We start from the raw sequence: 10,318 nt of genomic DNA on the forward strand, positions 1-10,318 counted from the left end.
ATGTGTTTTGTTTTCTTAAATTATCACTTTGTTTTGTTGTTTTTTTTCCTATTCATTCATTCTTTATTAATTTATTTACTTAAGTTCTTTTTTTTTTTGTATGTTAATTTTCTTGATTTTCTTCATTTTTTATATATAACATTTGTTTTTTGTTATCTTTCCTTTCTCTTTTCCTTCTTTTCTTTCATTTTCATTTTATCTGTTAACATATTTACTTACTTGTCTTTTATCTTTAACCATATTCATTATTTTCATTTTTTAATTCCACCCATTTATCATTTATTTCATTTGTGTATTTTTATATGCGTGTGTTATATTTGCTTCAATTTAATTTATTTAGCTGTAAGTAGATGGCGCTGAAGTGGAAGTGGCATCAACTCAGTTACTAACAACCTCTATGTCATTTAGTAACGAGGTAACGAGAGAATTGCCCCTCCACTTAACTACCCTGATGACAACTACGCAATTAGACCGTTCACTTCTTATGTTCTATTGTGTTATTATTATTTCTTCTGTTTCTTTCCTTTATCTTCCTAATTTTTTTTTATCTTTTTCTTTCCTTTCTTGTTATTTATCTCATTTTCTCTTCTGTGGTGTCTTTTTTTTCGGTTTTCTTATTTTATTCCTTCGCATCTTTCCTTTTCATATTTTTCCCTTCATATTTCCTTCTATTCTTATTTTTCTCCTTCTCTCTCCTTTAGTATCCAGTTTTTATTTCGGTTTTCTTTCTTTTTCTTTCGATTTTTCTCCTTTTCATAGTTCATCCTTCCCATTTCCTCCTACCTTCTCTCTTTCTTTTCTTTAATAGCATTCATTCAATTTTATTTCTTCTAGTTCTCTCTGTCCTTATCAATCTATCACTTTCTCTCCTTCTTTCAAGCAGTCAATCAGTCAGTCAATTTCTTCCTTCATTTAATTAATTTATTCATTCATTCAGTCAGTCAGCAAGTCAATGAATCAATATTTATCTTTTCAATTAGTCAGTCAAACAACTACTTTTCGTTTACCAGTCATCTAACCATCCAACTATCCCTTATACAAAATTCTTCATTCTTTTCACCTTCTTCACCACAGTAACTCTAATTTTGCACCATATTTTCAAACACTACAGCACCACATCTTCACTACTTACAAAAAAGGCTCTAGTTGAAGTGACACGGGTTCTTAAGAGTGTTTTTACGGTTCTAGTGACAGATTAACAGGATTTCTACATTATTAACGGGAAAAACACTCTTGAGAACTCGGCTAATCATCTTTGTGGCCTTTGAAAACATTGTGGTGAGAGAGCAAAAGGTTTCAGAATAATGTTTTTTGTCACGTTTTCACTGCCACCACCACCACCACCACCACCACCCACCATCCAATCAGCTCTTCACTGTGTCCTCGCCGTCTTTGTGTCCTTATCACACAAATAATCACTCCCCCAACAATGTCCGTGTGTGTGTGTATATGTGTGTGTGTGTGTGTGTGTGTGTGTGTGATCTTCATTTGTGGTTCCCGTAATCAGTAAGTCATTTCTGTCTCGTCGTGAACAATGCATACTTCACTTAGTAATCTATCTCCTGTTAACTGTCAGCGTGTCTCTTTGTCCCTCTGTGTGCCTCTATCGGTCTCTCTCTCTCTCTCTCTCTCCCTCTCCCCTTCCTTGTGGTTACTCATCCCCGTGTCACGTAAGGGAAGAGAGGGAAGTTTGCACGAGTGAGGCACAGTAGCTAAGAGATCTGACGCAGTGAGAATCTAATTTGGAAAAGGAAAAAAGAGGGAGAGAAAGAGGAAGACTGTAATTTTGATGTGCTGTTAAAAAAAAAGACGGCGTAAGCTCAGGAAGATAAGACGGAGGATGAGGAAATACACCGCAGCGGAAATAAACTTTGGAAAGGCAGAAAAAGAAGAGAATTGTGATTTTTGATGTGTTGTTGAGAAAAGGACAGTGTGAATTCAGAAGGAAGACAGAAAAAAGAAAGAATATTTGAAGTCGTGTTGTGAGAATAAAACGGTTTGAAGACAGAAAGAAGAGAAAGAAGAGAAAGACTATTTGATTTTGATGTTCCCTTAAAGAAAAGAAGAGGAAAAAAGACTGAATTAAAAAAGGGAAGAGAGAAAAGGGAAGGTTTTAGAAATAAGAAGGTTTGAAGACAGAAAGAAGAGGAAGAAGAGAAAAAAAAACTTTGTGACATTCGTGTGCTATGCAAGAAAAGACGATGTAAACTCAGAGATAAAAAAAAAAGCAAAAAGAAACATTTAACTTTAAAATACACTGACTGAAAGGCGGAACTTGTATGAGGAAGAAAAGTTTGACAAGTTAGAACTGTGAACTTTATGTGTTGTGGAAATAAGACGAAAATCAACCAGTCAACTAGCCAATCAGTCACTTAACCAGTCATTCAATTAACCAGTCAACCAATCAACCAGACATTCAGTTATTCAACCAACCACTCACTCACTCAATTCTACCCAAAATGACACTTTTACAAGAATGGGCACACTTTCACACACACACAAACAAAGCTACACCCTCCGCTAAACACTCCCTCTTCGGCCCACTCCCTCACTCAAAGAACACTCAAGAGAACCTGGGTACACAAACAGAGGAGGACCTAGGCTACCACTCCAGCGGGACCCCTGACCACACGAGACAAGGAAAGACTAGAGACTTTGATAAAATGGAAGAAAAGATGAGAAATAAAGAACAAGAGGTGCATTTCAGTCTACGTAGGCTATTCTCGCCTTGGTCCATGCATTCCAGACCGTTGTTTTGCGTGAATGGGCCTGGAAATAGGGAGAGGAGAACAAGTGAAGGTACAGAAGCGCATGGCATGTTACCGAGTGCTTTTAGACCTGCCTCAATGCGTTCCAATGCTTTATACTTCACGAGCGGATCAAGAAACGAACAAAATGAGACAAGTGAAGGTACAGATGCGTATGGAATGTCATGTAATTCTCTAAGATCTTCCGCAGTGCATTCCAGTTCCTTGTATTGTACGCATGGCTCAAGGAATGGACAGAATCAAACAAAAGAAGGACGGGATGGGTATGAAATGTCAAATAATTCTTTCAGATCTCTCTCACCACATTCCAGCTCATTATATTTTACGAATGAGTTAAAAGGCGAAGGGAATGAAGCGGCTGAAGGACGAGAGGCGAAGAAAACACCTCGTACGAATGACTTAGAGAACGTACAAGATGGAAGAAATGAAGGACGGAGAGGGCAGAAGAGGTTACGCACGGCTGACTCAGAAACCGAATTAAATGAGACAAAAGAAGAACGGCAAGCGCAGAAAAGAACACACAAGTCCCTCACGGTGTTCCCAGTAGATTCAAATTTTTTATATTCCTCAAATGAATCAGGAAACGAACTGACAGCAACAAAAGAAGAACGACAACCGCAGAAAACACCACACAACCCAGTCACATCTCCCACAATGCACTCTGACCGCCTCTGTTGGAAGAATGAAGCAAAAGAAGAACAAGAAGCACAGAATGAGGTAAATGAAGCACAGAATGGAACTAAAGAAGGACAAAGATCGCAGAAAACACCACATAACCCCTTCACATTTCCCACAATGCACTCTAACCTTCTCTACCGCACGAATGAGACAAAAGAAGAACGGGAGACGCAAAACTATTCTGAAAATGACCAAAACACAGTAAAAGAAGGACGAAAACCGCAAGAAGCACCGCATAACCCCCTCGCATCTCCCACAATGCACTTTAACCTTTTCAACCGCACGAATGAGTTAGAAAATGCTCAAAAAGAGACAAATGAAGAACGGGAAGCGCAAAACGACTCTGAGAACGAACAAATTGAAAGAAAAGAAGGACAAAACCCTCAAAAAACACCACATAACCTGCTCACCTCTCCCATAATGCACTCTAACCTTCTCTGTTGCACAAATGGACACTTCGAAACTAACAGAGGCCCTTTTAGCAACTTCGAATCAAACTGCGGATGTACCACACGAAATTTAGTCGACTGGGAGACACGTGTTTGCTGGACTAACTTAAACCTCCGCCACCAAGTGAAGATTAGAGAAGTCACTGTTTTGAGTCCCTTCAGAGATTCAAAGGCCTCTACTCTGCCTCGTCCGCCATTGAGTTCCCATCTTGCATCCTTCCCCGGGACTGCAGGACCACCACCACCACCACCACCACCACCACCACCACCAGTGCAGTCCCTGGGGTCTTCTAATAAGCTTGCCACGATTCAGTCTCCGCCAAGCAAGGTGGAACGCGAGGAAGATGAGGGGAATGCAGAGGAAGGTGAGGAAAAGTGGAAGTTGTTGTTTTGTATTTGTTTATATGTAGTAGTAGTGGTAGTAGTGGTAGTAGTAGTAGTAGTAGTAGTAGTAGTAGTAGTAGTAGTAGTAGTAGTAACAACAGCAACAACAACAAGAACAAAAAAAACATCAACAATAACAATAATGACAACAACAACAACAACAACAACAACAATGATAACTACAACAACCAAAACACCAACACTAACAACAATAACAACAACCACACTAACAACAACACCAATAATAAATAAAAAAAAATAACAAAAAAAAATAACTTCAATGGCCATTTTTTCCGCTATTTTTGTTACCCTTGGTCATCTTCCTTTACACAATACCTTTAAAACAACACAGCTGATGATGACGACAACTCCACAGGTGAGCGGGCGTACAGGTGTGAGGTGGTCGGGTGCGGGCGTGCCTTCTGCCGTAACGAGGAGCTAACGAGACACCTCAGAATCCATTCAGGTCACCGGCCCTTTACCTGCCAGGTGCGTGAGGTGGTGGTGGTGGTGGTGGTGATTTAAAAGCCACTTTAGTAAAAACAATCATTATAGATAAGTAAATGAATAGATAAACAAAAAGGAAAAAAAAGGAGGAGAAGGAGAAGGAAGTGGAGGATGAGGAGGGAGAAGAGAAGTAGGTAGAGAAGGATGAGAAGGGCGAGGAGGAGGAGGAGATAGTGGAAGAGGAAGAGAACAAGAATAACAAGAATAAGATATTTTATGTATATACTAAATCAACTTTTTTTTTTATTTATGTGGCTTAAAAATTGTACTTAGATAGAGAGATAGATAAAAGATAGATAGATTAGAGTTATAAAAGCAGTAACTAACTAAATAAATAGATAAAGAAATAAGTAAACAAACTATTATTAGTAGTAGTAGTAGTAGTGGCAGTAGTAGTAGTAGTAGTAGTAGTAGTAGTACCAACAACAACAACAACAGCAGCAGTAATACCAACCAAACGAAAACAACACGGACATCAAAAAATTTCATTCACTCCTTGACAGAAATGCGGACGTCGCTTCGTGCGCCGTGACCACCTGACGAAACACCAGAGAACACACCTGCCCACACATGTTAAGCGCTCCTACACCTGTCCCCTGCCTGCGTGCACTCACAGGTGACTAATTAATGTTGTCACACCTGTCCTCATCACCTGGTTGAATATATATAGGTATTTTTGGTGTGTGTGTGTGTGTGTGTGTGTGTGTGTGTGTGTGTGTGTGTGTGTGTGTGTGTTTGGTGGTGGTAGTGGTGGTCGTGTGTTTGTTTGTTTGTCTGTCTATATCTATCTATCTATTTGTCTCCTTGTCTATCTACTTATCTATCTACCTATGTATGTATGTATGTATGTATGTATGTATGTATGTATGTATGTATGTATGTATGTATGTACGCAATTTCACTAACTCCATGTACGTTTTTTTCAGGTACACACGGTCAGACGCCCTCACTAGGCATATGTGGACCGCCCACCACGTGCGTGCGCGCCAGCCCACCCGCGCCTCACGACCACGCACCCCAGGCACATCCCTGCCACACCCCCACACCACCACCACCACCACCACCACCATGCCTGTCTTGAAGAAGGAAATGTAACGTCCGTAGTAAAGTTGTTGTTGTTGTTGTTGTTGTTGTTGTTGTTTTCCTCCTCTTCCTCCTTTTTTTGTTGTTTTTAGGATTTTTTTTTTTCTATTTTTCAGTTGTATTATTAAATATTTACTGTATTCAATGTATTTTCTTTTGTTTCCTTCTTTTATCCTTATTTCTGCTTCATTACGAGTCTAAAGAGGAAAGAAAATGAAACAATGAAGCCAATTTTCACTTCATTATTGTAGAGAATTGGTATTTTAAGAGAGAGAGAGAGAGAGAGAGAGAGAGAGAGAGAGAGAGAGAGAGAGAAACAATATACATCTCACTAATCTAAATAAACAAGTAACAATCTAACCACCTAACCACTGAACGAGGATCTGAAGTGTCGTTAGAGAGAGAGAGAGAGAGAGAGAGAGAGAGAGAGAGAGAGTACCCTCCTTCGCTCTCTCCCGCCCGCCAACCAATCCGCCATTACCGCGAGAGACACAAACCAACGCAGATCTCCAACACGCCTCCACATTACGCGCTGTATCTCCGCACCCCTGCTTTGTAGAGGTACGTGCTTCACCCCAGTAACTCCTGAAACCCTAAACTATATTCTCCTAGGCGTTTATTAAAGTAGGTCGCCGGGAAATAGTGGAAATAAGGACTTAAATCTGTGTGTGTAGATTTCTGTTTACATTTGGCGGCGGGAGAACGAAAGTTGGATTCGGTAATATTTTCGTTGTTTTTAGGTGATTTTGCGAGTTGTGCTTGTGTTTACGTGTGTCTGCGTGTGTGTGTGTGATCTGTGCTTCTGCGTGTGTGCTTGGGTGAGGCTAGGAAGGTGTGGAATGGGAGGAAATGGGGAAAATGTGAGGGGTGGTGGTGGTGGAGGTGGTGGTGGTGGTAATGGTAGTGTGAAGATTTGAGGACTCGTTGCCTCTCTCTCTCTCTCTCTCTCTCTCTCTCTCTCTCTCTCTCTCTCTCTCTCTCTCTCTCTCTCTCTCAAAGGATAACAAAAATTACTTCTTTCATGGATTTAATCTTTTATCGTGTTTTAATTACAAGAGTCGTTGCATCGTGGCTGAGCGAGCGGGAGTCTTCAGGGTAGTTTAGGATAATTTAGGGTAGTTTAGGGTAATTTAGTGTAGTTTAGGGTAATTTAGGGGTAGTTTACCGGATATTTTAGGGCAATTGAAGGTATTACTGAGTACTTAGGGCATTTAAAGATATTTAAGGTACTTAAGAGCATTTCAGGGTACTCTAGGGCAGTGTAGGTAATTTAGGGGACTTTAGGGCACTGTGGTGGTATTTTACGACACATTAGGGACACGCGGCGCTGTAAGGGACATTCGTGGGAGACTTTAGGCACTTTAGGGTACTTTAGGGAGAGTTTTAGGTCCTTTAGGGTATTTTAGGGAGAGTTTAGGTCCTTTAGGGTACTTTAGGGAGAGTTTAGGTCCTTTAAGGTACTTTAGGTTGAGTTTGGGTCCTTCAGGGTACTTTAGGGAGAGTTTAGGGTACTTTAGGGTACTTTAGGGAGAGTTTAGGGTACTTTAGGGTACTTTAGGGAGAGTTTAGGGTACTTTAGGGTACTTTAAGGCACTTCAGGGCACTTTATTTATAGGAATATTTAAAAAATACTTGTACAGGTTCTAGTGAAAGAATTGATAATTACAGGTAGTTTTAATGGTAATAGTTAAACAGATAATTGATTTGGTAAAGGTAATTGTTGTAAAGGTTATTTTGATTCTATTAGTTCAGTTGGTGATTGTAACAGTAATGGGTAGTCGAGGAGGCAGTTGTGTAGTAGTAATAGGTAACCGTCTATTTTGTAATGGTAATAATTAAACAAGGCAATTTTGTAACAGTGATAATGGTTAAACATATGTGAATTTGTAATAGTAGTAGTTAAACAGATATTTGAATTTATAATAGCAGTAGTTAAACAGATATTTGAACTTGTAATAGTAGTAGTTAAACATATTTGAATTTATAATAGCAGTGGTTAAACAGATACTTGAATTTGTAATAGTTAAACATATTGAATTTATAATAGTAACAGGTAAATTTGATAATGATAACCTTTAACGAATAATTGATTTGAACAATAGTTTGTCATTAATTTCATAAGACCATTAAATAGATAAGCCAATTTTTTCATCAGGATAATTAAAAAGCAGGCAGTTTAACAGGGACAAAAAACAGACAATTAATTAAACAGGTATACAGGTGATGGAGTCCAGGTAGCAACAATATACAGGCAGAGGGCACCTGTATACCTGAACACCACTACTATATTCTAAAAAGTATAGGTAGATAAGATGAGCAAGCCCTCCTTTCTCTCAATAACCTCTAAGGCCTGAAATCCCCTTCAAAACCATTAAATTCAGTCATAAGGGATTCAACACTCTTTAAAGGGATCGGATTGTCTTTAAAGGGAATTCAAATCTCTATGAAAGGATTAGTGTCTTTTGAAGGATCCGAGTGTATAGGAGGTGGTGGTGGTGGTGGTAGGTGTGGTGGTGGTGATGGTGGTGGTGAGGTGAGGGTGGAGAAAGTGGTGATGACATGTGGAAGAGGAGGTGGAGGAGGTGTGTTTTAACTATAAGAAGTCGTGTACGTAAGAATTAATAGTGTGTGTGTGTGTGTGTGTGTGCATAACGTACAAACACAAATCCTACATAAGTATCGCATGTCTATACATAATGATATACACTTAGGTATGTATTAAAACAAGCATAATTTGTCTTAAAAGGGGGAGACGTCTGGGGAAAAATTCAGGGATATTTCTAGGGAACTTTTTAGGGATCTAGGGAATCTTCTACTGAGTGCCAGGGAGTTTGAGGTTCACGTTGTCATGGGAGAAGACGAGGCGGTCCTGCATGTCCTTGGCCATATCATCAAAGGAGTCCATGTTTGAGAAGTTGGAGGAGGAAGTGGAGGAAAAGGTTGAGGAAGAGGACATGGACACCTGTGGGGAGAGAAGGGGGGGGGGGGGAGGAAGTGCATGGTTAGTTAAAACTGGTCATATTTTTGTTTTGTTTATTTATTCATTTATGTGGGTTTTGTGAATTGACTGACTGACTGACTGGTTGGCTGACTGGCAGATTGTTCTGTTGACTGGCTGGCTGAATGACTAATTGATTGGCATACTGACTGACTGACTGACTGACGGGGCGACTAAAGTTGTAATTTTTTTTCTAAATGACTGACTAACTTTCCTAAACTTTTCCTCGATTAACTTAACCAACTTTCCTTGGCTGACTGACTGACTGGCTGGCTGGCTGGCTGGCTGACTGACTGACTGACTGACTGACTGACTGACTGACTGACTGACTGGCTGGCTGGCTGGCTGACTGACTGACTGACTGACTGACTGACTGACTGACTGGCTGGCTGGCTGACTGACTGACTACGTACCTTCTTGACACTGCTGGAGGTCTGCTGGACGGAGGAGGAGGAGGTGGAGGAGGAGGACTGCTGCACTGAAGACTGGCTCTGCTGCTGCACGGAAGTGGACAGGGCTCCGGAGGGCGTGGCCGCGCCTCCCTCCTGGGGCAGAGAGAGAGATAGTCAGTCTAGAGATAGTTAAAAAGCAAGAGAAGGTTAAAAGGTGGGAGATAGTTAGAGAGAGAGGGAGAGAGGGAGAGATGGAGAGAGAGAGATGGAAATTGAGGCATGATAGATGTACAAGATAGATAGATAGAGGTATAGAGTAGGGAACAGTAAAAAAAAATAACTAACCAAAATAATAATTCTCAATTTTCCACGTTTTTCTTTGAGTTTACGTTAAAATTGCACGTTTTCTTCAACACGTTTTCTTGACACACACAAAAAAAAACTAATATTCAGACCATCATTAAATCTTGCTTTATACGTTAGTTACTTTTATTCATCCAATATATTAGCGATTAATTATTGATGCTAAATTGTGTTATCTTTGTTACTGATAATCTTTTAATTTTATTGACTTGTTTTATTGATGTAATTATTTTCATATTTTTTTTCAGGAGAGTGGTGGCCCTCTCTCTCTCTCTCTCTCTCTCTCTCTCTCTCTCTCTCTCTCTCTCTCTCTCTCTCTCTCTCTCTCATACATTCTTCCCTGCCCTATTCCTAGTACTGCACCGTGTCCCTTGTCCCTAGTGATTTAAGCCCCTCCCAAGTCCCCTAGTTAACTCCACCTTGTAGCCCTAGTCAACGTACTACCTTGTGTCTGGCGCCTAGTCACTAGTGTGCTGGCTGGTGACTAAGCAATGTGCCTTGTACCAGTGACTCCTAACTTGTACTGGTGAATTACTAGTTAATATCGCCTAGTTTACGAGGGACGAATACCTGTGAGAATGTGATTGCCAAATGCCCAGTGATATAACGGAATACTAGTGACTACCAATGTTATACTAGTCACCAGTGAACTAGTACATTGCCTAGTGCTCCATATCAGGTACTAGGGTCCTGTGA

The 10,318-nt window shown here is 40.2% G+C and overlaps 3 protein-coding genes across 3 annotated transcripts in view; 2 read left to right on the plus strand and 1 right to left on the minus strand.

Moving 5' to 3' along the window:
• Positions 1-244: 244 nt before the first annotated feature.
• LOC135094226 (zinc finger protein 37-like) lies at positions 245-6,304 on the plus strand. Its single transcript, XM_063994136.1, has 4 exons — positions 245-4,260; positions 4,656-4,768; positions 5,290-5,402; positions 5,713-6,304. The coding sequence occupies exons 1-4, from the start codon at positions 2,460-2,462 to the stop codon at positions 5,879-5,881; spliced, it is 2,196 nt and encodes a 731-aa protein (XP_063850206.1). The 5' UTR covers positions 245-2,459; the 3' UTR covers positions 5,882-6,304.
• A 110-nt stretch (positions 6,305-6,414) lies between these two features.
• LOC135094230 (pro-resilin-like) overlaps positions 6,415-10,318 on the plus strand; it is a 37,445-nt gene continuing 33,541 nt past the window's right edge. Inside the window, exon 1 of the mRNA XM_063994145.1 lies at positions 6,415-6,430. The gene's annotated coding sequence lies outside the window, so the exon portion shown is untranslated. The remainder of the gene's footprint in view (positions 6,431-10,318) is intronic.
• LOC135094231 (protein lethal(2)essential for life-like) overlaps positions 6,884-10,318 on the minus strand; it is a 17,953-nt gene continuing 14,518 nt past the window's right edge. Inside the window, exons 6-7 of the mRNA XM_063994150.1 lie at positions 9,281-9,412; positions 6,884-8,831 (exon numbers count right to left, since the gene is read on the minus strand). Coding sequence (XP_063850220.1) covers positions 8,682-8,831; positions 9,281-9,412 — 282 coding nt within the window. The 3' untranslated portion in view covers positions 6,884-8,681. The remainder of the gene's footprint in view (positions 8,832-9,280; positions 9,413-10,318) is intronic.

The sequence above is a fragment of the Scylla paramamosain genome, chromosome 45, assembly GCF_035594125.1.
Source record: "Scylla paramamosain isolate STU-SP2022 chromosome 45, ASM3559412v1, whole genome shotgun sequence".
In the NCBI taxonomy this organism is placed as follows: Eukaryota; Metazoa; Arthropoda; class Malacostraca; order Decapoda; family Portunidae; genus Scylla; species Scylla paramamosain.